This window comes from Alternaria ventricosa (assembly GCF_023758065.1).
Source record: "Alternaria ventricosa strain BMP 2768 chromosome Unknown scaffold_13, whole genome shotgun sequence".
NCBI lineage: Eukaryota > Fungi > Ascomycota > Dothideomycetes > Pleosporales > Pleosporaceae > Alternaria > Alternaria ventricosa.
The window spans coordinates 1-27,924 of record NW_026055693.1 but is presented as its reverse complement, the minus strand read 5'-3'; the positions used below and the strand labels follow the sequence as shown (position 1 = coordinate 27,924).

General features: G+C 55.1%; 7 protein-coding genes across 7 annotated transcripts; 3 read left to right on the top strand and 4 right to left on the bottom strand.

Annotated features, from left to right (window-relative positions):
* Window positions 1-2,875: 2,875 nt before the first annotated feature.
* Window positions 2,876-10,663, top strand: J4E93_007217 (uncharacterized protein; the record flags this gene model as incomplete). The annotated part of the gene is made up of 6 exons (XM_049345127.1): window positions 2,876-6,713; window positions 6,770-7,577; window positions 8,168-8,796; window positions 8,843-9,454; window positions 9,516-9,599; window positions 9,648-10,663. The coding sequence occupies 6 exons, from the start codon at window positions 2,876-2,878 to the stop codon at window positions 10,661-10,663; spliced, it is 6,987 nt and encodes a 2,328-aa protein (XP_049197357.1).
* Window positions 10,664-11,404: 741 nt separating this feature from the next.
* J4E93_007216 (uncharacterized protein) lies at window positions 11,405-14,929 on the bottom strand (the record flags this gene model as incomplete). The annotated part of the gene is made up of 4 exons (XM_049345126.1): window positions 11,405-12,426; window positions 12,482-13,947; window positions 13,998-14,418; window positions 14,473-14,929. 4 exons carry the CDS (start codon window positions 14,927-14,929, stop codon window positions 11,405-11,407), a joined length of 3,366 nt encoding a protein of 1,121 aa, XP_049197356.1.
* A 1,994-nt stretch (window positions 14,930-16,923) lies between these two features.
* Window positions 16,924-19,257, top strand: J4E93_007215 (uncharacterized protein; the record flags this gene model as incomplete). The annotated part of the gene is made up of 7 exons (XM_049345125.1): window positions 16,924-17,278; window positions 17,328-17,365; window positions 17,453-17,566; window positions 17,614-17,648; window positions 17,698-18,355; window positions 18,405-19,166; window positions 19,216-19,257. 7 exons carry the CDS (start codon window positions 16,924-16,926, stop codon window positions 19,255-19,257), a joined length of 2,004 nt encoding a protein of 667 aa, XP_049197355.1.
* A 253-nt stretch (window positions 19,258-19,510) lies between these two features.
* J4E93_007214 (uncharacterized protein) lies at window positions 19,511-19,991 on the bottom strand (the record flags this gene model as incomplete). Its single annotated transcript, XM_049345124.1, has 3 exons — window positions 19,511-19,754; window positions 19,831-19,911; window positions 19,963-19,991. The coding sequence occupies 3 exons, from the start codon at window positions 19,989-19,991 to the stop codon at window positions 19,511-19,513; spliced, it is 354 nt and encodes a 117-aa protein (XP_049197354.1).
* Window positions 19,992-21,641: 1,650 nt separating this feature from the next.
* Window positions 21,642-24,982, top strand: J4E93_007213 (uncharacterized protein; the record flags this gene model as incomplete). The annotated part of the gene is made up of 9 exons (XM_049345123.1): window positions 21,642-21,658; window positions 21,711-21,804; window positions 21,857-22,259; window positions 22,307-22,716; window positions 22,767-23,136; window positions 23,189-23,566; window positions 23,949-24,241; window positions 24,296-24,658; window positions 24,710-24,982. 9 exons carry the CDS (start codon window positions 21,642-21,644, stop codon window positions 24,980-24,982), a joined length of 2,601 nt encoding a protein of 866 aa, XP_049197353.1.
* An 817-nt stretch (window positions 24,983-25,799) lies between these two features.
* Window positions 25,800-27,092, bottom strand: J4E93_007212 (uncharacterized protein; the record flags this gene model as incomplete). Its single annotated transcript, XM_049345122.1, has 1 exon — window positions 25,800-27,092. The coding sequence occupies one exon, from the start codon at window positions 27,090-27,092 to the stop codon at window positions 25,800-25,802; it is 1,293 nt and encodes a 430-aa protein (XP_049197352.1).
* A 385-nt stretch (window positions 27,093-27,477) lies between these two features.
* On the bottom strand, window positions 27,478-27,840 carry J4E93_007211 (uncharacterized protein; the record flags this gene model as incomplete). The annotated part of the gene is made up of 1 exon (XM_049345121.1): window positions 27,478-27,840. A coding segment is annotated over one exon (363 nt), but the record flags the coding sequence as incomplete, so codon positions are not given.
* Between the last annotated feature and the right edge of the window lie 84 nt (window positions 27,841-27,924).

Genomic DNA, 27,924 nt, shown 5'->3' with positions numbered 1-27,924 from the left:
ATTAGAAGGAAAACATGGATTAACGACACAACTACATTGAGTATATCAGACGCTTTTTCTTAGTATCTCCATTGGAGGTGAGCCGATGCTTCGACAGTGTTACAACGGAGTCCAGCAATGCGGAGCCTTGTCTCACTGTCTCTGCATCGAAAACGCGATCTGTGATTCAGAGACAGTGTAGTTGTGCAGACCTTCACTCGGCCTCAAACTCTTCTTTGCAGATGAAGTCCATTAGTGCAACTCATTTGGAAGTTGACAAGTCGAACTGATCGCTACCCCAGTTGCCCAGCATCGGATACGAAGCTGTCAAGGTCAGTGTGAAGGATGTCAGGATCGATAGATAAATTACACCTAAGATTTTGTATAACAGATTAGCAGCTGCTTGGTGACAGCCAGGTATCTTGTAGCTATGGGAATTAACAATCTGAATATTGAAGCACATGTCTGTTTTGGGTCCGGTCATCCTGACATGGATCAAAAGCTGTGGGGAATGTGAAAATGCTCGCGAATTCGCTTGACAACTCGGGACTCGAGTTCAATGGACAGTATGCCACTCAACACACGGTTTCGTAATGCTGATTGACGGCTGCTCACTGTTTCGAACAGTACGTTATGAAGCAAGTGGTTTGCAAACGCCGAGGCAACAATGACGATATTATCTTCCATGATAGCTATTTTCGAAAGTTATTCAAGCGTCCACATTGTTCCCTGCTCAGAAATTGGCTTTGACTTTGCGTTCGCTCGGTACGCATTGCCTCCCGTGAATTAGCCTCGAACGCTACACCATGCGGTTTCTTCTTCTTGGACAGGCAGAACCCGTCCATGTTCTCACTGTATCTGCCTGCATCGCTTTCCTCGTAATTTCCAAAGCAACATACCTGTGGATGTACGCAGATGTAGCGAATGGGAAGTGGAACGTTTTGAGGGCATAATGGTAGGCGTTTGTTCATTGAGCAAGGGGCTCCATACTGGGTTTACCCACGCAGTAGCTGTCCCATGGCGCAAACCATCACAAGGTTCCGATGAGGCGTTATTGGCCTCCATCTTGGCGCCACTTCACTCTCCGATCTATACTTCCTCCACATTTGATGGCAGGAACTGTAGGTCCAGGCGGCGGTTAGCGGTCCAACGGGAGCTTACATTCCGGACGGAGCTCTCACAGGTATGCGCATGCATTGATGGAAGACTACCATTTGCAAATGAGGATAGCTTTCCTTTCACCGTAAGTTCCGCATATTACCAGAGATGTAATGTCCGCGCTCCTGTTGATGCAGTCTTGTCAATTTAGACGTTGGTGATTTGTCCTGTTCAACGCAGCAAAGCTCGTATTTGCAATCACGAAGATCATAATACTTCGGTGTTGCCCCTCGGAGCTGGATATGCGATGTATAATTAGACGTGAGAGAGGCTTGCGGCTTGACCCAACTCGCATGGAAACAACTGTTCCGAGTTATGCTTGCCATGTCTTTGGGGTAGCGTCTGCCTCAGGTTCACCCTGCATCTGTGGAGGGAATGTGTGCGGTCGAAGGATGTGGGTGCTGGACCATCAAGGAGGCTGTTCATGCCGCATCTTTACTCGCCCGAGTGATGATGTCCGCTGCAATGTCGCATCTCATTTCCACGGCTTGCGGTGGGTACTAGCGCAGAGACAGAAAAAACAAAAGACGTTTCTCGGCCTCAATCATCCAAATTACCCCTGACAGAGCATTGCAAAGAGGAATTATTAGTCTGGGCCTTGGGTTCGTTGCGCAGCCTAGGTGCAGCTCGTGATCACCATGTGGCGACGGTTACGGTCTAGTCGTGGAACTATCAGCGGCTCCCTGCAGTACACTTCGCTTGACGGCGGATGAGTTTCAGATGTAATCGCAGGTCGGTAGGAATCGTATGATTCTGATATGCGTTCCAAGCGGCATGTATCCGCCGTCAGCATACTCGAGCATTCAGCCGCGGGGCAGAGCGGATGGTTGGGCACTCATGGTGATGGACGGCATGCGGTGGTTGTCTCTGAGAGTTCGGAGCTGCTGCATCTACGAGTGCCAAGTGATCGACGGATCTAGCCCCGATTCGGCCTGGCAAATCCTTCGTGCTGCAGCGACCCAGCAGCCCTTCAACTCGAACGCCTCCGTGCGCAAGAGACATTATTACCACGACCATCCAATCGACGGCCAGACGGCTGGCGGAGTTGCTCTCGAGTCTGCCATGAGTCGCAGATTATCGCGCCGCCGAATCAATACACTCTCTGGACTCGCATGCCAAATCATCTGGGCTGTAGCCAATAGGTGGGCATTTCGCACCTTTTGGCTTGTCAGGCTGTTGTCAGCTTGCCTGCGGGCACCAGCGACAGCAGACCACGCGCACATCTCTTTCTGCACAAGAGGGGCGGTGGATGGTGGCTCGTAGTTGATTACGGCTAGCAAGCCACAGGTGTGCGCCAATGGAAAAGCCAAAGTAGCTTTCTGGCGCCTACGCGGGCAGGTGGTCGACGGGGATGCAGACGGGTTTGGGCATATCTAAAACGTGAGGGGACGCAGCCATCAAGGCGTGCGGAGGCGATGATGGAGACGACGGCCTACAGGGCTCGCTTCTGCTGCAGGAACCAGGCTTGACTTTGGCCCGGCTCCTACAAGGGCGGTTATGGCGCCGAATGAGAAGCCGGCAGGCGACAAGCCCAAATCTCTTCTGTTCCGGCTGCTCCTTCTGACGGAGACTTGTCTCAAGCTGCGCGGGACGCCAGATGCTGACGAGACTGCTGAGCGTGGCAGCTTTGGATTCACCAGACACTCAGAGCGTCGCCGAAACACTAATCCCCACTGGCCGTCTGCTATACCGTCGACCAGATATCCCGGTCGTCCGCTAGCCCGTTTGAGCCTTGGACATGGCGGCGATGAATACAGACATGCACATGCTCCAGGAAAGGACGGCGGCACATCACATCCCTCAGCACCAGCCGCCGTCGCCCTTGCATTCTCTCTCCGCGCCGTCGCTCGCGGACAGTATTCACAGCCTTCGCGACGACTCGACGCGCTCGCACAACGTGCCGGCCACGGCGGACGAGCAACACCCGCCCCGAGCACGTCGCAAACCCGTCCCAAGCCCGCTATATTCGACTGGTAAGAGCGGCCCCCCGTGCCAGCAGCCGGGCTACCGCGACTCACCACGCCTCGACGAACCGCGCAGTCCGCGCGAGAAGCTCGACGCATTGCTGGCGGAGGAGCAACAGCATACCTCGCCCATTCGCCCAACCCAGCCAGCGCACCCGCCTACACCACCCACCGTCCCCACCCCGAGCTTCGCGCAGCCGTCGCGGCCGTCTGCGTATGCCAGACTCCGCCAGCTGTCGTCTCCCACGCTGTCTTCGGCTGGCATTTCCCCGCCAGCCTCGCCCGTCACCATGCCTCCACCATCACGCCCGAACCGGCCAGACACGAGGCCGACGGTGCCAGTCCGCAACCCCTCGATAGACTCGGCCGCATCCTCGCTGTCGTCGACGGCCTCGCAGAACCGCCCGCCCGCCAGCCATGCGCCCCGGCCGTCGCAGGACACGAGCACCGCCAACCCCCCAGACATGGCCAGTCTGATGGCCGCTGCAGGCTCACCCGAGGCCGCCATGCTGGCCCTGTGGAAGGACAAGCAGAACACGTCCAGCCACAACGCGCAGCTCTGGCGGCTGGTGGAGAAGCAGCGGTCCATGATCATCGGGCTCCAGAAAGACCTCGAGCGCGCACTGAAGGACAAGGACCGCTACCGCAGAAAGTTCAAGGAGTACGCTGAGCAGCTGCCACCCGGCCCCGGCTCGCTGCAAAAGTCCGACACGTTCGACTCGGTCGTGGAACGCGAGACCAGCCAGTCGCCAGCCCTCGGTGAGCAACCTGGTGACGCCGCTCGGCCCAGCGACACCAAGGCCACCGAGCACAAGACATCGCCCCTGACGCAAGAGCACCCCGCACCGCATCTCATCCCAGACTCACAGCTAGCGACGTCGCCGTCTCATTCCACGGCATCCAACATCTCGTCAGCCGTAAACTCACCTACAGACTACTCCGTGCAACCCCTTAGCCTTGGTAGCAGGGGCCTCGGCCTCGACTCTACATTGCTGCAGCCCGGCGATGCTGCTCAGCCCCCAGCGCAAGCTCCGAAGCCAGCCACTCCTCCCCAGAACACCTCAGACGTGACGCTCGTCCCGGGCAGCTCACAGCTCCAGCCTCCGCAGATATCGCTGATCCAAGCTACGCCTGTCGTCGGCGGCGATGGCTTTGAATCACCCCCAAGAAAGACTCCGCAGCCTCTGCGAAAGGCACCGCCAGCTCCACTCAACCTGTCGAAACCCACAACGACCAGCGCACATCTCCATCGGGCCGTGCATGGCGACGATGTCGACTCTGATTACGACGATATACTGGAGGTGGATGAGATACCTGTCGTGGAGCTGCGAGGAAGGAGAAAGACTCGAGAGGAAGATGACAGGGTCCGTGAGGCCATGTATTCGAAAGATGAGGAAGCTCGAAGCAAGTCGAAGAAGAAGAAAAGCGAAAGCAAGAGCAAACAAGCGACGCCTTCTGAAACACCAGCAGGCGATCAGCCTCAGGCGGTCCCGGTTCCCCTTTCGCCGCGTCAGTTCAATGCGCTGCAATCGGGCCTTCCACTCTCTCCCCGTCACCCGCCAGCCAACTCTCTGAATGCTCTTCTTAGTCCTGCAAACTCCGACAGTTCTATGATGGCTAACCGGAGCGTCGCATCCCCACTCATGAGTCCAGGTCTACCTTCCAGCCCCCGACCCACGGACAGGCCACTCGGATCGCCGTTACCCAGAAATCCTAAGCAGTCCATCGCATCACCACCCATGTCGCCGACTACCACGCACCAGTCGGCTGCTCGGGCAATGCAGCAACAAGTTCCATTCCCACCAAACACACCTCAGTCGTATCAGTCACCCCCAGTCAACCAAAATCAGCAACCTAACCAGCTACGCAAAGAGGCGTCGACGGGCCTTTTGACTGTACCAGGTGCACAGCCCAGTCCAGAATCACCATCGAGCAGCCCTACCCTCAACGATGTTCCGGATGCAGAACACGTCTACCGCGGACTCGTGTCAGACCAGTACCCTGGACTCTTGCTGCCCCCGAATGCACTGCCCTCCATCCAAGTAAAGGTCTTCTCGTCTCGCCTTCGGCCATCACGTATGAGCATGCTCGCCCCCAAGCCGCAGGAGGAGGACCCTGTCTTTATTCTTGCCGTCTACGCCCGCTCTGATAACAAACAGCTGTGGCGTGTGGAAAAGACCATTGCTACGCTGCCTTCTCTAGACTCTCAGCTGAGGTCTTTGTGCGACTTTCAGGGACGACTTCCAGACCGTGCTCTCTTCGGAGGACATGCGCCCGCCAAGATTGACGCTCGCCGGGTCGCCCTCAACCAATACTTTGATACTGTCCTGGAAACTCCCATGAACGAGAAGACGGCATTGATTGTCTGTGAATACCTGTCTACTGATGTAATAGGCGCCCAGGCTGGCGATAGACTGGCCCCCGAGCCCACACCAGGTCCGATAGTGTCTGTTCAGAAAACGCAGCGCAAGGAAGGTTACCTCACCAAGCGTGGCAAGAATTTCGGAGGCTGGAAAGCGCGTTTCTTTGTTCTGGATGGCTCAGAGTTCAGGTACTTTGAGGGCGAGGGTGGTGCGCACTTGGGAACGATCAAGCTGCAAAATGCACAGATTGGGAAGCAGTCACAACAGCAGTCAAACCAATCGCCACAACGACGGGACGATTCTGAAGATAACCAATATCGACACGCCTTCCTCATCTTGGAGCCAAAGCGAAAAGATTCGACGAGCTTGGTGCGCCATGTGCTGTGTGCAGAGAACGATGAAGAGCGAGATGCTTGGGTCGAGGCTCTTCTGCAACATGTCGACATACCAGACGAAACTTCGCCAGTCGAGATTCGCGTCCCCTCTGCTACGCGTCTTCAAAAGCAGCAGGCCAGCCAAGATTCGGCACGCTCTCAGCGGAGAGAAAGCCCTGATATGGGAGAGCAGGATCGCTTGCAAGGCCTCAGCTATGACGACACGGTGCAAGCGCAAGCTCCCGTCCGCGGACCCAATCACCGTGACATGATGGCAGAAAAGCCATCACGGGGGTCGCCTAAGGATTCGTCCTTCCTTCAAGATAATTCAGGTCACTATCCTGCCATCTCAGGACCAAGCAACGGAACCCCCATCAAGGACTCTGAGAGCTGGGGCAGCAAACCAGCTTCAGGACCCACGACCGTCAAAGACAAGAAACGTAGCATATTCGGCTTTAGAGGTCGTGGCGGCTCTTCTGACCTCGCACCAGTCCAGGTCAGCACTCCGCTGCAGCCAGCTGTAGAACATCGCCTGCCTCCGGGCCGCAGTGTGTTTGGTATTCCACTTATGGAAGCTGTGGAGTTTACGCAGCCTGACGGTGTCAACGTGGCGCTGCCAGCTGTCGTCTACAGGTGCTTGGAGTATCTGCGAGCAAAGAAGGCAATCAGCGAAGAGGGCATCTTCCGGCTCAGCGGGTCAAATATTGTTATCAAGGGCCTGCGCGATCGGTTCAACAACGAAGGTGACATCAGGTTGCTAGACGGGCAGTACTATGACGTTCACGCCGTCGCATCGCTTCTCAAGCTGTACCTGCGAGAACTGCCGGCCTCTGTCCTAACTCGGGAACTGCATCTTGACTTCCTCAAGGTTCTCGGTAAGTGGTCTATCCGGATGACGTTGATTAGTAGACCATGGACTGACACATTCTAGATATGGACGAGCGAAGCAAAAAGATCCAGAGCTTTAACGTTCTGGTACACAAGCTACCTAGGCCTAACCTTGAGCTCTTGCGACACATGGCGTCTTTCCTGATTGAGATTGTCGACAATTCCGGTGTGAACAAGATGACCGTGAGGAATGTTGGCATCGTATTTGCTCCGACTCTGAACATTCCGGCCCCGTTGATATCCTTCTTCCTGACTGACTACACGGATATCTTCGGTACTGCTCTCGATGAAGCAAGCTCCCCGATCCACGAGATCCGGAACAACACTTCTCACCTGGGGGACGACGCGATTCGGTCTCCTCGGAGGCAGATGTTCTCAGACCTCCCAACGCCGGCATACAACGAGACGACATTCCAGCAGCGTATGGACCGACCGCCTCAAGGCTATCAAGGGAATAGCGCTCCCAGCTATCCGCCCCCACAGCCCCCGCAGCAGTATCAACAGCAGCAGCAGCAGTACGGCCAACAGCAGCAAGGCCAATACAACGGCTATGATTCGGGATTTATTCCCATGCGACCCAGCTACGATGCGCCAGCCTACGACCAGCCATATCACTCTGGAGAGGGATACGGCAGCTTGAACGGCGCTGTTCAGTCTAGCGGAGCTCGCGAACAGCGGCAACGAAAACGAGAGAGCGGCATGCTTTTGATGAACATGGGCATGGGCATGGGCGGCCAACGCAAGGGCTCGGGTGGATCCAACCCTCCACGCGGAGATGGACGGATGGATGCACGAATGTATTCACAAAACACCAACAACCCTCTAATGGTACGAGAAGAGACGGCGTTCGAGTGAGCAAGCCTTGGCTCGATTCGCGACAGAGACGACACATGACGATGCACCAAGAATTCAGTCTAATTTTTGATTCTTAATTCAGGACCACGGGCCGGATCTTTGGTTACTTGGAAGCGCCGGAGAGGCGGGATTTGGGGTTCCTTTTGCGTGTTGTACGGATATTCAGCGATACCAGGCGTTTGGCGAGAGGGAGCAGGCGACTCGCTCGGAGTTGTGTATGCTTTTCGCGTTGCATACCCCCGCCCCTTGCTTGCAGCAGGCCGCTTTCTTTGTTTCGGCGACAGGTTGGCTTCGGCAGTCGCGCGGCGCGTGTTGGAGCTTTCTTTTTGTGCAACTTTTGCTGAGATATCCTGGTTACTTTGATGTATGCGTGGTGCACTGCATTTGCGCAATTGGTTAGGAAATGAAATGAAGTCTGCTAGCAACTACTGTGATGGTTGACCATGTTCGTGATGGGATCGCGTTGGCCTAGCGTCCCGAGGTCTGAGCTTGGGCGTGGATGCGCTTTCCGCGCTGAGACGCAGCTTCCCTCTCGGCGATTGACGACTGCGACGCGCCTGCCTGCTTGTTCGAGACGCGCGCTCAGGCGACAGCGGGCCAGCACAGGACTAGTGGAACCAGACACAGAGCACTTGGCCATGGACGACGGAGCGGCTGCCACGGCGCCTCTGCCTGCGCGCCCCGACGAGCCCGACACGAGAAACAGCCTGCGACACATTCTGGCCGCCGACCCCCCGATGGACGACTCCAAGCCCTCGCCCTCGCAGGCCAACACGCCTGTCCCCGATGGGAGCGACGCTGGCGGCGATGGGCCCGACGCCGCCCGCCCCGTCAACGACACGGACCCGGCGAGGCCGTACTACACGGCGACGACGACGACGACGCGCCGCAATGCCAACGGCAGCGTGTCGTCCGTCTACAGCGGCAACAAGATCAAGCACCTGAAGAAGGACGACGGCATCCCGCTGTGGCGCAAGGACATCCAGTTCGACTTCCTCAAGCTCGTCTTCGAGGACGACCGGCCCGTCTTCACCAAGCAGTCGGACAGCACCAGCGGCCACACCTTCGCCGACATCTACCTCGACGCCATGGCCAAGAGCAGCAAGTGCAGCAAGATCCTCAAGGACAAGCTGCTGACGGAGCGCCCGGCTGCCATCAACATGGCCATGGTGTGTCTGCTCGTCAACGTCGGCCGCATGAACACGACGCTCAACTGTAGGCCACCTGCTGTCCCTCCTCGAGCCCCCCTAACCTGCCACAGTCTTCCCCGAGATGCGCGCCCAGCTGCGCACCTACCACTCCATCCCCTCCCTCCAGGCCCACCAAGACCCGAATGCCTACAAGCAGCTGCAGGACGCGCCCCGCTTGAAGTCCATCCTCAAGGGTGCCACCGAGGACCAGGAGCAGCCCAGCACCATCGAGGAGATCATGGCAGCCTCCGTCCCGCGTACCAACCCCGTCAACCTCATCTTCGTCCTGTCGCAATACGCCCCCAAGATCTCAGAGCTGCACTTCTTCCCGCCGCGCGACTTCTTCGACCTCGTCATGCGCTCCAACCTGAGCAGCAAGAGCAGAGCCACGGCCTTCCTCTGGCTCATGTGGTGGTATCTCGAGAGCGACTTCACCAAGGAGGCTGCCGAGAGCAACCCTTTTGGTCCCGGCCAGATGGGTCCGGCCGACGATCCGACTACGGCTGAGTTCCCTATCAAGTGCCCGCCTTTTGACATACTCTCGCCAGAGCAGGAGGCGCTGGAGAACGTCGACTCCATCGAAGAGAAGACTTTCGGTGAGATTAAGCGCAAGGAGAGGACAGCTATATTGGCAAGCGACATGGCGCCCGTCGTGACAGGCCCCAAGCGTACCAACAAGAAGGGTGAGTGCTGCTGTTCACCCATGACTCCGCTCACGTCCGGCTGTAGCTGACCCACCTCTAGGCTTCAACCAGAACCCAGTCTTCTCCATCGCCGCCGATGATGGTGCTTGGACACCTGGACGCGACAGGCAATCGCCTTCCCATGGTATGCTGCTCTCTAGCCGTTGCGGCGACACCGATCTAACAACACCAGGCTCCGCACGAGGACGAGGCAAGCTTGCAAAATCCATCATCGAACGAGACTACCCCTCAGACACTGACCGTACTCGGTCTGCGTCTCCACCGAACAGCGTCTATAACACAGCCAAGAAGGTGGCTACGCCCAACATGCGCATCAATACCCTCCTCAACGAAGACGGACCGGCTTCGTCTCCTGCGCCCAAGGGCCCCGGCCGCGGGAACTGGTCGCGCAATCGCACATCAGGCATAGGCGCCGGAGGAACACCAGCCGCACGTTCTTTCAAGACCAAACTCGACGCTCCACACTCGCAAGATGGCCAGTCCCCCTCCACATCCGCACCCACCTTCAACGGACCACACGGCTTCTACCTCCCGCTCAACGGTTCCGACCCCTCGCACAAACGAACACGTCCCCTTACACAACACCAACTAGCTGTCGAGCAATACAGGAGGCGACGTGTCGACGTCATTCTTGACCGAGGTATTCGCATCGAGTACGCCGCCGCGGCCAAGCGCCGCCGCAAAGCCAACCCCTTTATGCGCAGCTGGATCCGCTGCAAAGGCATGGCCGACGGCTACGACACAGACGAAGAATCGCACGCGCAATTTGCCCAACTTCCCGAATACGAACTCGGCACCAAAACACCCCCGCCCATGCCCTCCGGCCTCGTACCTCTCGACTTTGGCGGCGAAGTCAACGACCATGGCGAGGAGTCGTACTACCGCGCTAAGATGCTCAGCAGAGCCCTGCGTCGCTTGGATCGTTGGGAAGGCGGCAGAAGTGCGCTCAGAGCCCGACCCAAGGGCGAGAGGGGTAGCGGATTGCCAGACGTCCATGACAGACCTGTTTTGGGTAGTGAAGATGAAGATGACGAGGATGATGGCGATGACATGATGGATGTGGATGAGATGGAGAGGAGGGAGGCGTTGGAGGATGCTAGTGAGGAAGACAGCGATGATGATGTTGACATGGAGGGCGAGAGGAGATGGGATCCTACTTCACTTCCGCCATTGCCCAGGATGGCTTGACGCGGTGTTGGGCTCAGTTGAGTAGCTGTGAAGTTGTAACTTTGGCATTCTGTCTTGTCTTTTGTAAGGGTCGGGTTTCTTGTGTTTCGATAGGCTGGGTAGCATGGCGTTCATTGCGTGAGACGTGTAGTCGTCTTTATATGGAGATCGGAAAGATTCATTTGCCAGATTATCTGATAATATCGTTCTCATAAAAGACTGGGTGCATAGTAATACCTTGTAATATGGGGGTGGCTTTGTGTTTGTCGATGTACGCTGATGACTAGACCACCGTGTTGGTACGATTGATACTGATGACTGTTAAAGACACGTAACCTAATAGAGACATTGGACTTTTGCAACCGTATATTACAGTGCAAGGCTGGGCTAAGGTTGGCTAGTTATCGACACCAGATATGTGAACCTTTTAAGCCACATTCCCAACATAACAACACGACTGACATCAACTTGAAGCTTGAATTCGACAACAACTTGCAGCAAGCTGATTTTATAACCTACAACTAAGCCAACAGAAAGTTCAATGGTATCGTCACAAACAATAACACCCTAACGAAGTCATGCCCAACTCTTGACTACAAGCGGACATCTCCTAGCAAATTATTCCCGCGCACTCCGGCAACAGAAAATCCCTGGCTGCCGCCTCAGATCAGAGCTTTCGCTCGACGACGACGACGAAGACAATGACCAGGAAGACACCGACGGGCGTCCTGGTGCCGAATTGGGTTCTGGTCCCACACCTCCCTAAGGCGCAATTGTATACGCATTGCCATGTTCATTATCCCCACCTGCATTGGCATGGCCATTAGAAGCGAAGTTTGTATGCCCGTTGGCAAGCCCATTCGTGTGTCCGTTCGTCAGCCCCCCGTTCGCATGGCCATTGGTAAGATGGCCATTGAGACCCGTCGCAACAACAACATCCTCGCTATCGTAGTGCAGCCGTAGACTCGTGGGGATGGGACTCTCCTTCGAGCTCGAATCAAGATAATGTCGCATCGTTATGCCGGCGAGTTTGTGCTCCGTGACGGTAAAACGACCCTGTTTGCCCGGTGCGCGCCGCACGTTTGGTAGTTTGAAAACTTCGCGCAGCGTCGCGGCGAGAGACGGGCCTACGAGGCGGGCGCCGAAGCAGAAGTGCAGGCCATGGCCGAGCAGTGTGTACTCCTTGAATGGGCGATGCGGGTCTAGGATCTCCGGGTTGGGAAACGCAACGGGGTCCATGGCGGCTTTGGACGTTGCAATGAGGATCGTGTGGCCCTTTTTGACGGAAACAGGGCCGCGGACGCCGTCGTTGACGGTAATGTCGCGCGTCGCAACGCGAGGTAGACCGGGAACAACACCAACGTGGCGCATGCCTTCGTAAACGAAGCCTTGGAGTTCGCGGTCCGAGGTCGTAGGGTCCATGTGCGATAGCTCGACGATCCTTGCCTTGTACTTTTCGTATCCAGGAGATAGGAACAAGTCGATCAGCAGACTGGCTTGCTGTGTCAGATTTCCGGCGACGGGCGCTCCCATACCGATGCAGTCACCGACCATGTCTCCGATGGGCAGCTTGGTGTCCGCTAATGCATGGTAGATGCGGTCGGCGTGTGGGCCTACCTCGAAAGCGGAGCCCTTGGCCATCCAGTCGACGAAACCTTCTAGACGTCCAGTTTGCGTCTTAAGATGGGTTTCGAAGATGGATCGGAGAGGGGCTGCGGCTTGCATAGCGCCTGCACGCAGCTTCCATTCGTTATGGGGCATTATGTTGAAGGACTGGTACATGACTGGGCGGAGGTTAGCACCTGTTGCAGATTCAAGAGCGCTAGACTGGTTACTTACATAGTACGAGATACGCTAGGAAAGCTTCGTGGACGGAGAGCAAGCCTCTAGGTTGCTCTTGTGTCTTCAGCGGGAGTGCGAAACGCTCAGCGAGCCAAAGGATTGGCGTGATATTGGTAACATCACGGACAATGTCGATGCTCATCCTGCCCTTGGCGCCTTTGAGGGAGTTCTTCTTGATGAGATTGCGTACGTTGGTCGTGAAAAACTCGTTGATGTTCTTCTCGAAGCCCTCCTCAAAGAAGACCTTGTGCAGAATGTTGGAGCGTTCATCATGCTTCTTCTGCTCGTCCCAGCCGATCATGAAGTCATGTCCAGCAGTACAGTTGCGAATAGCTGCCTGGTACATGACAACGAAACTCTCACGATCCTCGAAGATTTTCTTGCAACCCTCCTGAGTTTGGACGCTGATGATGTCGTAATCGCTGGGAGGGCGTCTGAGGTCGTACTTTTCAAGCACGCCATTTCCTTGAAGAATCTCCTTCGCTGCTTTGGGGGTGTAGAAGGGCAGCAGCGCGTAGCTGGAAGTTCCCTTGAATCCACCCGGAAGACCCTGGAAGAGCAGCTTAGGAAATACACCACCGTATGCACCGGGTGTTGTCTCCGCCAGCAAAGCCGCTCCCCACTGCGTAAGGGTGTTACTGTTGAAGTCGTAGCTCAGGAAACGATCACCGCGAACCAATGCGACGGCGTCGTCCAGGATACCTCGACCAGTCGTTTGACCAGGGCAGACACCGCTTCCCGGCATGGCAGGTTTGGTGCACTCGGCCATCAATCCAGGATAGAGTTCCATGTTCTCCATGTGGCCGTACAACAGCTCGGCTGCTCGTGCTGTCTCTTTATCGGAACACCAATCTTCAAACGTATCGTACGGCTTCAGATTAAGATACCGGCGGAACTCGTTGAGCGTGCAGACATTGAACATCTCACGGGCCTGCAATTGGCCCATGAGGTCAACGACCTTTAGACTGGCGGGGGTACCGTGGGCACCAAAAGCATGGGCAGGCTCCTCGATGCAGTCTTTGATAAGCTCGGAAAGTTGGGCATCGTTGAACCTGCCGTCAGCGCCTCGCTCAAGGCCTCCAAAAGTCCACTCCCAGGGCTTCTTGCTCATCAAGTCATGACCATATACCTTCATGACTTGGTGGAACATCTCGATTGTCACATCGTCGATGTGGCGGATGTCAGGGAAGACGGAACGGATGATATCTTCCATCCATGTCTCATCCGCGGCACTGAGAGCAGCGTGCCAGTGGTAAAGGACAGCAAACTCCACGGATACATGGCTGCCGGTTCCACGCTCGACACGTGTGCCGCCTTGCTTGATCTCTTTGCCAAGATCAAGAGACCATTCCGAGTTGGCTCGTGGTGTGTTCAGGATGGCAGCGACATAGTCTTTCAGTACGACTGAGGCAAAGAAACCGACGTTAATGTTGCGCGTGATCTGGAAGATGTCTTCGTCTTGCCTGAAATCGAGTTAGGCTCATATCGCGTACAGGGACTACAGCAAACTTACCATTTCCTGCCTGCCTCGTCCAGAGTATCCCAGGGCTTGTATTTGCCGTCCTCGTTCACTGACAGCAGCGACTCCGCGACGTGGTTGTGGTTTCTCGAGAACATCAACAGTACTGCGACTACACCAGGGGGCATCATCATGATGCGCTCCGAGGCGATTGAGTCTGGGTAGATCAGGCCATCTTTGTAAGTTCGCACGCGATGTTGCTCCTTCTCTGTATTGCCGTACAGGGTGCTGAGGTCAACATAGCTCGAAGTCTCATTGATCCAAGGATCTGTCCTAGAGGTTTGGAAACATTCGTGTATGACTATGGTTGCGAAGGAGAAGAAGAGGCGATTCAGACCAGAGGGGTGCTCGCGGAAAGGACCACTGCGCTTGAGAAGCGCCTCGTATACGTCTTCAACGTCAGGTAAATTTGGCCCTTGAGAAGTTGTCAGTCCTGATTCGCATGGGATGATAGCAACAGGGTACTTACCTTTCGGTTTGGTGGGAGGTACATTTCGCGCATATGGCGAACCTGCCTTGCCCATTTCAGGGTTGTGGGGATTGTTTCCTGAGCCGTCGTGCTTCCGGTATCGTGCCGATGGGCCGGCATGCGTAGGTGTTGGGTGTGGTAAATCATTCCAGAGCATGCTGATGAAACCATCCGACACCTTTGCACTGAGACCGCTGTTCAGAGGAAGACCCTGTAGCATCTGAACTCCCTTCTCGAGGAGAAGTTCTTTGTCGTCCAGAGGCTCACCGGATGCGAGTGTCGTAATGGCATCGAGGGCAAACTTGGCATCCTTAACACCGAGACCTCTAATGTCACTGACGATGCCAGTATTCTGGTGGTTCTTCATGCCACTCGACGCTTCCGCTGTTCGGCCATCGCTGGCTTGCGTCGGCTTCCTCCTGATCTTTCCGATCAATGTTTGTATCTGGCTAGGCATGATGAATAAGTGTGTGTATGACCATGTGGAAAAGATGGGAACGGGGAGAATATGAATCCCAGGGCCGGACGGAGTTCACAAAGTAAGTTCAACGTAGCTTGCTGTTGATCTGGGAGGCGCAATGCTCCCCACGCAGGAGCTTGGCCATGGCAAGCAGCAGCGAGCCAGTTGCGTGGCGACGATCGCTAGCAGCTACGGTGTGTTGATCAGCATATGCACTCGGCGAACAGTGTCCTGCGGCTTCCTCAAGGGCGGACGAACCCATGCCTGCATCGGGATGATGTGAGTAGCGTCCGGATCTTGATATCGTCAGACCTCTGATGGCTACAAATGTCCGACTGCTCATTGGTCGTGACTTCCTTTGTGGAGGGTAGTGCCAGACGGATTTTGCGCTACCTTCGCTAAGAACTGACAGAGGGGTATCGAGCACTGCATGACAAGTCCAAGGAATGATCTGTGAGCGGTCCTCAAGACCCACAGCGTAGTAGCACCATTGGCTCCATGAGGAAACGACTAACTAGACCCACCTGTGACGATCCATGGATGGCCTTTGCGACATTGCGAAAAGTCCAAAAGCAACGTGTAGCCAGGAGGTGGGTACGCCTGCCACGTTTCAGGCTTCAGCGCTTTTGGTTGCCTGGGAGTCGTTGTGGTCTCACTTCGGCTGTCTCCCTATGGGAACGTGTCGAAGATGTCGCAACCCTGGCGGTCGATAACATGATAGACAGGAACGGCGACCTGAACTCGCGACCATTCCAAACAGAGACGTGGACAAAAGCCATAGACGAACTATCAAGCGATCGGCATCCCGATTCAGCTTTTTTCGGCTGAGTAGTGGAAGGAGACTCTAGCGCTTGGGGCACCGGAATTGACCGACCTTACTTCCCGACGAATGGTCGCGCAGTCATGTGCTAGCAAGTGGACAGACGAGAGTGAGTTTCAGCTGATGTGGTGGCGGTCAACAACAGGAGTGCCAGCTTGCAAATCTCCGAGTAGGGTGCGGTATCAGGCAGGCACTAGCGACGGCGGTCAGTGGTCTACGGCCTGTCCCGAAGCCGTAAGGTTTACTGTCCGGTTCATCCAAGACGCCGGCGGTGGTTGTGGTGACTGGGAGGTGCGATCGATAGCCGAGACGACGGCAATCGAGACGGCTGGTGCACGGGCCGCCTCCCCACAAATGATCGCTGGAAGGGTAGCGTCAACCATCGACGCGACGTGCTTTTCCTGCTCACATGTCGGCGAGCAGACCTACACCAACCTCTCCTCTCTGATCGGCGCGTTCTTGTTGAATGCACTGCTTCCGAGTCCAATTGGATTAGACACCACTGCGATCACGAGTAACGCGCTCAGCATTAGCTCTCGGAGCTTGCCTGCCTGGACTGCGTAGCATCGCGTCCATCGGTTACCACCATATTGCCAGCCGGGATAGTGGCGAAACGGTGGCATTGGCTTACTTGCAGTCGAGGGCCACATGCGTTTCTTTTCTGTAATCAATTGCAGCACGACACGGGACAGGATGCGGTGTATCTGTCGTGCCTTCTGCCAGGCAACGCTCAGATGCTTGAGTGGCTGCCGCATCATCGATGTAGCAACTCAGGGTGGGGGCGTCGTATAGCGCATGGTAGTCAGTTTATCTCAGCTTTCAAAGGTCAATAGTCGCTGTAGGGCGAGCGGCACTTCAGAACGATCAGCGGCTGCTATTAGCGGCGGGACTACTCCCAGCCCACCACCTGCGACATCGACGCGTCGATAGGCGAGCTTTGTTACAAGCCGCATTAGCAATGGCGATCAGTATCTTAATGTGGCTTGATACGCTCGGAAGCTTTGGAGACAGACCAGACGGGGAGCACGCGTCAGTTGTGTTAGGCTTTTGTAGCCGATCCCCGCGTTGATAGAGATTACTTGGCTACTTGACACTTCGCGACTGCTTCGTTCTGACGACCAAGCTGGCTTCCTATCAAGGTGCTCTTCCTCGTCAAGCCCCACGTCTCAACATGGCGCGCAAGAACTCAGAGCAGTCACGTCTACCGAGCGTTTCGCCTCAGGTATCCGCACAACCACCTAACAACAACCCTATGGATTACGGAGCCGTGTCACGACGTCCGAACCATGTGACCAAGAAGTTTGTCCTGTGCTTCGATGGTACAGGCAACAAATTCTCAGGCACAGACTCCGACAGCAACATCCTCAAAATCTATCGCATGCTCGATCGCAATGGGGATGATCAGTTCCATTACTACCAGCCCGGAATCGGTACATATGTTACGAAAGCTAATGGATCCATGACCCGAACAGGTCGATGGGAAAAGTTCCAGTCATGGTACGCAAAGGCAAAAGATAGCGCAATAGGTACGTTCGGCGCGGCTCGTTGTGATGCATGGGATCTGATCTGGCGTAGGAACTTCATTCGATCAGCATGTCATGGCGGGATACAAGGTAAGCCATCCCAGGAGGTAGCTCTATCCTCAGCTTAGTGGCTAGAGGACGGAACCCGGTCGCAGCTGGCTGACATGGACTGGACAGTTCCTAATGCGATACTATACACCTGGCGATGATATCTTCTTCTTCGGCTTCTCGCGTGGTGCATATACCGCTCGCTTCCTCGCAGAGATGCTTGATCACGTTGGTCTCCTCTCTGTAAGCAACTGCCCAATATCTGTCAGGCGATTTCTAATTGTCGACAGGCTGGAAACGAAGAGATGTGTCAATTCGCATGGAAGTGAGTATAGCATGTAGCATGCATGAACTCTACACTAACGCAATCTCAGAACATTCCAGAAATGGCAATGTAGATTACCGGACGAAAAAGGCGGCAAAGATCGCAAGCCAGGCGAGAAATCTGAGAAGCTAAAGCTTCTGGAATTCATGTGCGCGTTTCGCGAGACGTTCAGCCGTCCCGTCAAACCCATTCGGTTTCTGGGCCTCTTCGATACAGTCAATTCCGTGCCTGCTTTCGAGAACGCCTGGATGCAACGTAGCAGATTCCCCTACACCGCAAGAAGCAGCGCCCACGTAATACGACATGCAGTATCCATCGATGAACGACGCGCAAAGTTCAGACAAGATCTCATCTCTCAAGAGAAGCCCGACCGGTCAATGTTGTACAAGCATCGCCACAGACACCGGCAGCACATGAGGGATCTGATCCATGGTGATCATGAAGACCATGACCTAGACGAGAAAGACCACGACGAACAGCAGAGTAGAGGTCGGCGAGATACATTAGCACCACCACCTGAGCGTTACAGAGACCCACATGAGACTTCAGGCGTACGCAGCCGTAGCGCGGACTGCTCCCAGCTTGATGGCGTTCACGGCTCTGCTACTCCTTCGATGCGATCCTATGACGCTGCGGGAACTTTCAACTCTCAAGACGAAGATGGCGAGCAGGATATTCAAGAAGTCTGGTTTCCTGGATGCCATGCAGTAAGTGTGCTCGTCACGGAGGTTCAATTTCAATACTAACGTCGTGTAGGACATCGGAGGAGGCTGGCCTCTTGGTGATGACGATGCGGCACTGAGCCACGTAGCCCTGGTGTGGATGGTGCGCGAAGCTCAAAAAGCTGGGCTCGACTTTGACGAAGACAAGCTCGCAGCTCTGAGTTGCTGCCACGAGGAGCCCACAACCAACGTGTCGCGAGCGCAGAACAACATCCCGATGATTGCAATCGATCCTGCGTCGCCCTCACCCGTCATCGCCAATTCGGGCGCGCAATCCGTCGACACAGCTGGCTACACTGACGACGACAACATCCTTTCGCACCATCGCGAACACCCTAACACGCATTTCCACAAACATTTCCACAGCGCTGCGACCAAAGGCCGTATCCACGACGTCCTGCAATTCAACAATGGTGCCAATCGCATGGGCGTCGTTTCGTGGAACATGATGGAGTACCTGCCTTTCCGACGCATGGACTTACAGGAGGATGGGACATGGAAAGCGATCCGATGGCCTTTGCCCAAGGGTGAGACGCGCGACATACCCGCGAATGCCGTCATCCACAGCAGCGTGATTAAGCGTATGCGCGCGGATCCAACCTACCGACCAGGCAATCTGATTGTAGGTGGCGGTGGAAGAGGTGTCAGGCACGCTCCCAAGGACATGGGTATGGGCCAATGGGTCGTTGCGTGCGATGAGGGCCATCATGTAGGCGAGTGCTTCATGCGCAGAAGCCCACCTGAGAGAACAAAGACGGAGGAAATGGAGCAGCCAGCGTGCGTGGGTGGCATGCAAGTAAGTATCACCGATCCGACTACTCGAACTGAGAACTAACGAATCAAAGGGAAACTACTTCGCTGGCCGCAAGAGGTCGACTGCTCTGTAGACCAAGACACTCGTCCTGTGCGCCGCTTCTACCTAGATGTCTTCCAGGAATTGTTTCTATTTTACTCCACTTTTGATACGGCCGTCTTGAAATCCATGTCTCCTGCACAAAATGACGAAGTGACATGTGTTCGTGTCATTGTTGTCACAATATTGGAAGCCTGTGGTTTGACCTCGATATATGCAAATCGCTACTTGTTCCGCCTGTGTCGAGTTCACACCTCTTCCAGCATCATTCCCATTCATGCAAATGCTCAAGCCTTCTGGGCGTCGTGACCCCAGTTTTTCAAGCTCTTGTAGCTCTTGCTATCCGTGTCCTTCTTCGCCTTGTCCTCTTGCGCAAGATGCCTCTTGCAGTATGCTACCACCTTGCGCATGTGGTCAATGTCTTCTTGTTCATACTTGTCCGCGTCCTTCTGCGGATTGTTCTGCAGTATAGCAACGATTTTACGACCCGAATCGTGGCCGACTGTCTCGCCGGAGCCGTTGTCTTTGGACCTGTAGGCGTCTTAGAGGGCATGTATGTCATAAGATTCGCAACGTCAGCACTGCATTCGTTGCAGGCAGGGCTTACCAGCCGGCTCCAGCGGATTCTTCGCTGCCAAGCCAGTCTTGTAGTTCGTCTGCCGACATGTTGACCAGCTCGTTGAACTCCCTTGCGATGCCGTAAGCACTTTGCTTGCGTTGACGTTCATGGGCCACTTACTCAATCACGGTTTCGTTGTCTTTGACCATTTTGTGATCTACTTGTGAGTCCGGAGGTTGTCTATAGGAAATTTGAGTTTGGTGTACTCCGCAATGTCTTCCCGAGTGTTCTTGTTAGGGGTTCTGGGTTGATGCAGCATTCTCAGTTGGCTCTTGTGTATCGCGACATGATGACATCACCATCGCGTTCCAACGGTGCCTAGAAGGACCAAGGAACGCCGCACGTGACTTGGCAGACCGCGTTGAAGGGCATTGTCTTTGTTCACTCAGACATCGATACATCGAAAGATGCGGGAATGACGACGTTTCAGATCGTACCTGGCATCGGCGCGTTGCCGGCGCAGTGTCTCTTCCCTTCTGCGGTGACAGGATTACTATGTACATCCCACCGGATGCGCTAAACCGCACAGAGCAAGAAGCCGTGAGAGTCAGTTGTCGTGTAAATTACCTAGACACAAGTCATGTTGTAGGGAGAGTTGCGCAAGAAGGTTGCTGTTGTTGGTGCTTGTGTTGTTCCTTCTCCATTTCGTCCCCAGTGCTTACTACCGAGGAGAAGTTTCTCCAGTCTCCGCAACCTCCACACCCCTTCTTCTCCCCAACACGCAGGCTGCCCCTCAAAGCCTTCACACCCACTCCACGACGTGGGAACTGCCGAGATTACGGCCTCACTTTCTCGTCCGATGCGGGTCGGACATGCCAAGGTAATGGAAGGTTCTTAGTGTCTTCCTTGAGCCTCATGTGGGCCGCTCTCGCACCAATCCGTCGCCGCAACCTGGCTTACGTTGCATCCAAACTGGGTCCCTCGCTTTACTTGACCGGAGAGAGACTACAAGCGATCGGAGATTGCAGTCCAAAACAAGCACAGCGACAAAGCTTGTGCCGGTTCGCGCGGCAATTGTTCAAAGAGTCGGAGGGATGGTCGGAGCACAGGTGTTGAGGCTGCACAGGCCCGGATGGGGTCGTACGCATCTCCATCATCCCCACTGCCGAGAGCGTCTGTCGCATCTTGAAGTGAAGTATCTTCACCGACATGGCCCCGGCCGAAGAATACGCGTCGTCGAGTCGATATCCACAAGTCACGCGACCGTCACCAAGTTTCTGGCGCCCGGCTGTGCGGCACAACGGTCCCTGGAGCGCGTCGCTGAGTGCTCTGCGCCTGAATGCGGGGTGCGCATCAGAGGCGTTCACTTTGCACGTTAGGGATCTAGCAGGACGCCTTGTACAACGCCTACCGTCAGATGAGCATGTGAGAGCACGATCCGATCCATGTGTGCTCGAGGCCGTCTATCTCTTGGTGGGCTTCCCGGAACGTCGGGCGGATTTGGCTTGGCTATCGAATCGCGACCTGCTTCCCCACATGCACGCCCCTTGTCCCCCAGCGGCTGCGTCGCATTGACAAGCCCACTACTGCAGTTTCAGACCCCCGGATCACTTTTGTTTGGCTGTGGAGGAGGTGAAGCCAAGCTGGTAAGGCCGCTCGCGCGCAATTTCGCGTGACGGCGTGGCGCGTATGACGTAGGAGCCCCGGAGTCGAACGCTCGGCGCGATGCTGGGCATTACCGCATTACGGGACACGGGACTGGAATTGGCATCGATACTTAAGATTCGTCGTGTGCCGAACAAGTAAATCCATCTTGTCTCGCACATCGGTCTTGTCGTGATCGAATCGTTACTACAACCATGGGTCTGGGCAAAGTGTACGTTTGACGCCGTTCGACTATGCATGAATGCTATATTGACTCTGAATAGTTCTGTCCGCGTTCGCGGTGCCGAGTGCGGTATCGAAGCCATCATTCTTGGTGTCATCACATCGATAGGTGGTTTCCTCTTCGGTTACGACACGGTATGCATCTGCCAATCTCTGCCTGTGAATGCGTGTGGCTCACGTAATGCAGGGTCAAATCAGTGGAATCCTCATCTTCAAGGACTTCATCCAGCGTTTTGGACAGGACCAGGGCAATGGCGAGAAAGCATTCGATCCCACGATTTCGTCCCTGCTTGTATCCCTCATGTCCATTGGTACTCTCATCGGCGCGCTCGCTGGTGCTTACACTGCCGACTGGTTTGGTCGTCGCCGCAATCTCTCCATCGGTGTGCTCATATTCGTCATTGGCAACATCATCCAGGTCACAGCGATGAACACCTGGGTCCACATGACTATTGGTCGTATCGTTGCTGGTCTCGGTGTCGGTATTCTCTCTATTGGTGTACCGATGTACCAGTCCGAGGTCTGCCCACGAGAGATTCGTGGTGCCGTTGTCGCATCTTACCAGCTTATGATCACTGTTGGCATCCTGAGTAGGTCTGGCCCAGATGTGTGCTTACAAAGTACTTACTATATGCAGTTTCCAACATTATCAACTTTGGTGTCCGTGACAATCCGGGCCAAGACAGCGATGCCGCCTGGAGAATCGTCATTGGCCTCGGAATCGGCTTCTCGCTCCCTCTTGGCTTCGGTGTACTCTTCACGCCAGAATCGCCCAGATGGTTGGCCGGTAAAGGCCGTTGGGAAGAAGCGCGCATGTCAATGGCTCGTCTCCGAGGCTTGGCACACGACCCCAACCACGAGTTGGTCAACTCGGACTTCAAGGAGATGGAGGATTCCATCAACGAGCAAAAGAGCGCCGGGCAAGGTACTTGGGTGGAATGCTTCACTGGCCAGCCATCCGGTATCCCGCGTCTTGCATACCGTACCCTCGTCGGATGTGCTATCCAATTCTTCCAGCAGTGGACTGGTGTCAACTACTTCTTCTACGTAAGTTCCCTCGAATAACGACCTCACATGCACGCCGCTAATCGTCACAGTATGGCGCGACTATCTTCCAATCCGCAGGCATTGATGATCCTCTCCAAGTTCAACTTATTCTTGGTGCTGTCAACGTGGCCATGACGATCCCCGGGTTGTACCTCATTGAGCGAGTCGGTCGCCGTGTGCCGCTCGTCATTGGCGGTCTCTGGCAAGCTACTTGGCTGCTCATCTTTGCCATCATCGGTGTTGCGCTCCCACCGCAAGACAACCCCACTGCCGGTATCGTCATGATCGTCGCTGCTTGCATGTTCATTGCAAGCTTCGCCGCCACCTGGGGTCCTTTCATTTGGGTAATCATTGGCGAAACTTTCCCGCTCAGAACTCGCGCGAAGCAAGCCTCTTTGGCTACAGCGTTCAACTGGCTCGGTAAGCAACATGCTTTCTTATGCCGACTTCGCTTACTAACGACCATTCTTAGGCAACTTCCTGATCGGTTTCCTCACACCTTACGCTGACGACGGCATCGGATACGCCTTCGGTTTCGTTTTCTTCGCCTGCAACTTCGTCGCCGCCGGTGTCGTTTACTTCTTCGTCTTCGAGACCAAATCGTTGTCTCTTGAGAACGTCGATATCATGTACTCGGACCCGAGCCTATCTGCCAGGACCAGTAAGAAGTGGGTCCCGGCTGGATACATCAGCCGTAACGAACGCGACGACTCATACTGGGAGCGACGCCACAGCGCTGTTGGCGCTACTGGTGCTGTTGGATCTGAGAAGTATGGCGACAAAGATGTCGATACTTCGCCCGAGAGGGGCATGTCAGTGCATCAGGAACACATTGACGAGGAGCGCCGAGGTTAGGGTTTCTCTCGATGCATACTCAGGTTCATACCCTGGTATCTGGGACTAAAGATGCATTCGCACAGCTTAGTGACCCGCTTCCTTTAAGCATGACACCGCACTCTACCAAGCGGTATACATAATACACAGATTATCCCATTCAATACAACATCAACTGCTGTTTCCAGTGTCCAAGTCTGCTTTGTCTCCCGTTCCGTAAACGTGATGACAAAATGCCGACACAGCCACACCCCTGCTAAATTTAGCGTGCTGCGTGGCGCATTCCACAAACAACGCGTCAGCTCCACGTCTTCTCCCCAGCCACGCTCCGCTTTCACTCACCAGAACAACAAGAACAGCATCTTCATTCCTCTGTACTTTGGCTGCTCAGTACCCAGGCTTCCGCTCTGCCCACGCTCAAACACTTCACACCACAGAGACGTACAACTACACCGCCATGCCGCCAGCAGCGTCGCCTCGCAACACCAGCACGCTCGCCAAATTAGCGCGCCGGACCCTGGTCACAGCGGGGCCGGCTGTCGCCTCGCAGGCTTCGCATCACTTTGAGCGCCGCGGGTTGAGTGTAAATCACACCCAAGGGGTTACGCTGGGTGTTATTGCTGCGTATGTTGTCGTTATTGCGTTGTTGTGGAACTTGCCGTATGTACGGTGGGTGTTGTGGCCGTTCAAGGTATGTAGGTAGCGTGGGGCAATGGGAGATGTTGATAGCTAACGAAACCCACAGATGCTCGTCATAGCCTTTCATGAATTCTCTCATGCAATAACATCCTGCTGTACCGGCGGGCGAGTGGAGTCCATCTCCCTTGATCCCCATGAAGGCGGTGTAACGCATATGCGCGGCGGCAAGCAATTCATAACTCTGCCTGCTGGCTACTTGGGCTCCTCATTGATAGGTGCTCTGCTGACCTTCTGTGGCTTCAACATCGTGGCATCCAAAGTAGCGAGTATAGTGCTAGGCGTTTGCTTCTTGCTGACACTATGGTGGGCGAGAAAAGACTGGTTGACTATCGTCACAATTCTTCTCAGCGTAGGGCTACTGGTAGCCTTCTGGTTCATCGAACATGGCGAGGCGTTGAGGTTCATGGTCGTAGGTGTCTTTCCATGTCCCCTCGAAACGTCCTTGCTAACGCCGCTCCAGCTTTTCATCGGCGTCATGTCTTCTCTCTACAGCGTCTGGGATATCTGTGACGACCTCATTCTCCGTAAGGTCAACTCGTCTGATGCCAGCGTCTTCGCTAAGCGGTATGGCGGTTCGTCGCAATGCTGGGGTGTCATTTGGTCGCTTGTGTCGTTGGTGTTTATGGTATGCGGGATCCTTGCGGGGTTGGCAGCCTTTAAACAGAGCTTCGAACAGCAAGAGAAGGATAGTCAAGACTTTATTCCTACGGTACGGATGATGATGAGGGTGTGATCTGTCGTCCAATAAAAGGCCTTTTCTGGATTGGCGTCTGTAGATTCGGCATGCGTAGTTGGTGATGCTTGATATATCCGTATAGCATTGAGCCTTGCAAAACTCAGATCATTTATCACGGGGGAGTGACATTGACACTCGTAGTTCAAGGGCAACGGGAGTGTTTTGCGGCAGTAATGGTTAGCCGAAAAAGTACCTTGGAGTGAATGGAGTTGGCAACCGTATCTTCATTGACCCGGAAGAAGAAAGTTAAAGGTACAAGTTCCCGGTCATGCCATGCATGTAGCTCACGACCACCCGTCATGGTAAAAGAAAGGAAGTCGTTACCATCGAAAAGAAAAGGGGTCTCACACTTTTGGTCCGCGGCGTCACCAAATCCAATCTCCAACGTGCTCATTCCTACATGCGTCTCTACCACCATCTCACTCGCCTCCAAAGAATCCACCAAACTGCTGTTCCAGAGCCCGCTTCATCCGCTCAAGTACAACCCTGTTTGCAAGATGAAGAGGAGATCGTGTTGGTGATTTGCAGGAGATGGACAAAGTTAAGGTAACGTCGGGAAGTCTAGATACCCACGCAAGTCTTGATCGAAGTGAAGGTGAGAAGAGGGTAAGTTCAGAACGGTTACACTATTCTGATACCAAGATGTCGCCGAATGGAGCTGCTGCTTATAAGTGCTCGTACATCGAAGAATGTGTAGCGCTTACTGCGGTTGGTCACGGGAGGTGGCTGGCCAAAGGGAAGAGTGAGGCTAAAAAGAGGGTCGACACGTTCACATGTGATTAGATGAAGATCCATATGAATCGCAATATCTCCCCTAACGCAATCCCACCCCCTTCACACTTTCGAAAAGCGCCTCCTCTCTAACGAGCACGGCGCGATTTAAATCCTTCTTTTGCACGCTCGGGATGCCGCTCAAATGCAATGTCAACTCGAGCTCACCCACCAGACTCTTGAGCACATGCTCCACGCCTTTCTCTCCTCCAAGCGCCAGACCATACACATACGGCCTACCAATCAGCACGCAGTCGGCTCCTAGCGCCATGGCCTTGGCAATGTCAGCACCCGATTGTATCCCGCTGTCGAAGAAAATGGTCAACCTATCCCCAACGGCATCAACAATATGTGGCAGCACGCCCAACGACGAGTTCCCTCCATCGAGCTGCCTGCCTCCATGGTTACTCACAACGACGCCCTGCACGCCAATTTCCACCGCCTTCCTCGCATCAGCCAAGCTCTGAATGCCCTTGAGCACAATCGGCCCATGCCAGTGTTTCTGGAGAAACTCGACATCCTCCCAACTATGGCTCTCGCCCGGGAAAATCGTCCTCATCCATTCTGGCGCCGCAGCCTCCATCTTTCGTTCTACATCTACGCCATGTCTCGCTTTGAACTGTTTCCGGAACACAGGATCCGTCATGCCAAGTTCTACGCCTGTGCGGTCGGCACGCATGAAGGGGTTGTACCCGTTGTCCATGTCTTCGGGTCTCCATCCGAGGATGTACGTATCTAGAGTTACAAACAGAGCTGTAAAGCCGGCGTTCTTTGCGCGTTCAAGTAGCGAAATGGTGATGTCGTCGTGTTCGCGTGACGGCCAGTAGAGTTGGTACCAGCGTTGACTGTTGGGGCCGTTGGCTGCGGCAGTATCTTCTATACTCGTACTACTGGCCGTACTTAGGATGTACGGGATGGCTTCTTTTGCTGCTGCTTTTGCAGCCGCGACCTCGCCTTCTGGGTTGAAGATTTTGAGTACACCGACAGGCGCCATGGCGATGGGTGCTACCATCTTCTCCCCAAAGATTTCGGATGTCAGGTCAGGGAAGCCGTCGTACCTGACTAGGCGGTTGGGTACAATCGACCATCTTCTAAAGGCACTGCGGTTCTTGTCTGTGGTCTCCCGTACGCCGGCGGATCCGTATACGTAGCCTTTTGAGTCGGCTGACATGCGACTGCAGGCCAGCTCTTCCCATTTGTCAGCCTGGAAGGTGAGCGGTGGGCGTTCAAAGTCCAGTCCGCGCGTATATGTCTGCATTTCGTAGTCGACGGCATCTTGCTCTGGCTTGCGAGTTTGGAACTTGGGATGGTGTTGGGTCGCTGTAGGTTCGGACATGGTGGCTTTGGGTCTCTAACGGGTTGAAGTGAGGATTGAAGTTGAAAGTCGCGAAGAAACCTTCCGAGGGATGGCGTATGGCTAATGCACGTCACACCATGGCAGCTTCGCGGATACTTTCGGAAACGACGCAGTGACGTCACGCGCTGTCATGGCAAAGCACCTAGGTATGCCTAAGCATGCTGACAGATGGAGTACTTGCGGACACAGGTCCGTGTGGTGATGCATTTCTACCCGTCTAATAAAGTGCCTCTATGTGTCGGCTCCGTGATGACAGCCTGCGCAAAACATGCAGCCTCGGCCTGTGAAGAAAGGCGGGCATCCCAAACTCCATCCATGCAAATGACGACCATGGCAGTACAACAAGCAAGGCTACGTGGAACGTCTAGACAGCGACACAGCCGCCGTCAATCTTCAGGTGGCCGCCGGTCATGAACTTGCTGTCTTCGCTGACGAGGAAAGCGACGACGCTGGCCACGTCGTCGGGGCTGCTGAAGCGGTCGAGGGCAGTCTCCTCCTTGAGCTCGGCCAGCTTCTCCTTGCTCCAGCCGTCCTTGTAGCCGGGGGTCTGGATGATGCTGGTGTGGATGGTGTTGACGCGGATGTTGAGGGGGCCGAGCTCCTCGGCAGCGGTGAGGGCAATGCCGCGCAGGGCGAACTTGCTGGCGCTGTACGAGATGAGGTTGGGGAAGCCGCGCAGGCCGGCGATGGAGGAGCGGATGATGATGGAGCCGCCGGCGGCCGTCGTCTGCATGGCGGTGGCGGCGTACTTGACGCCGAGGAAAGCTGGCAGTGGTCAGCGGGTCACGTGGGGGGGGGGGGGGGGGGGGGG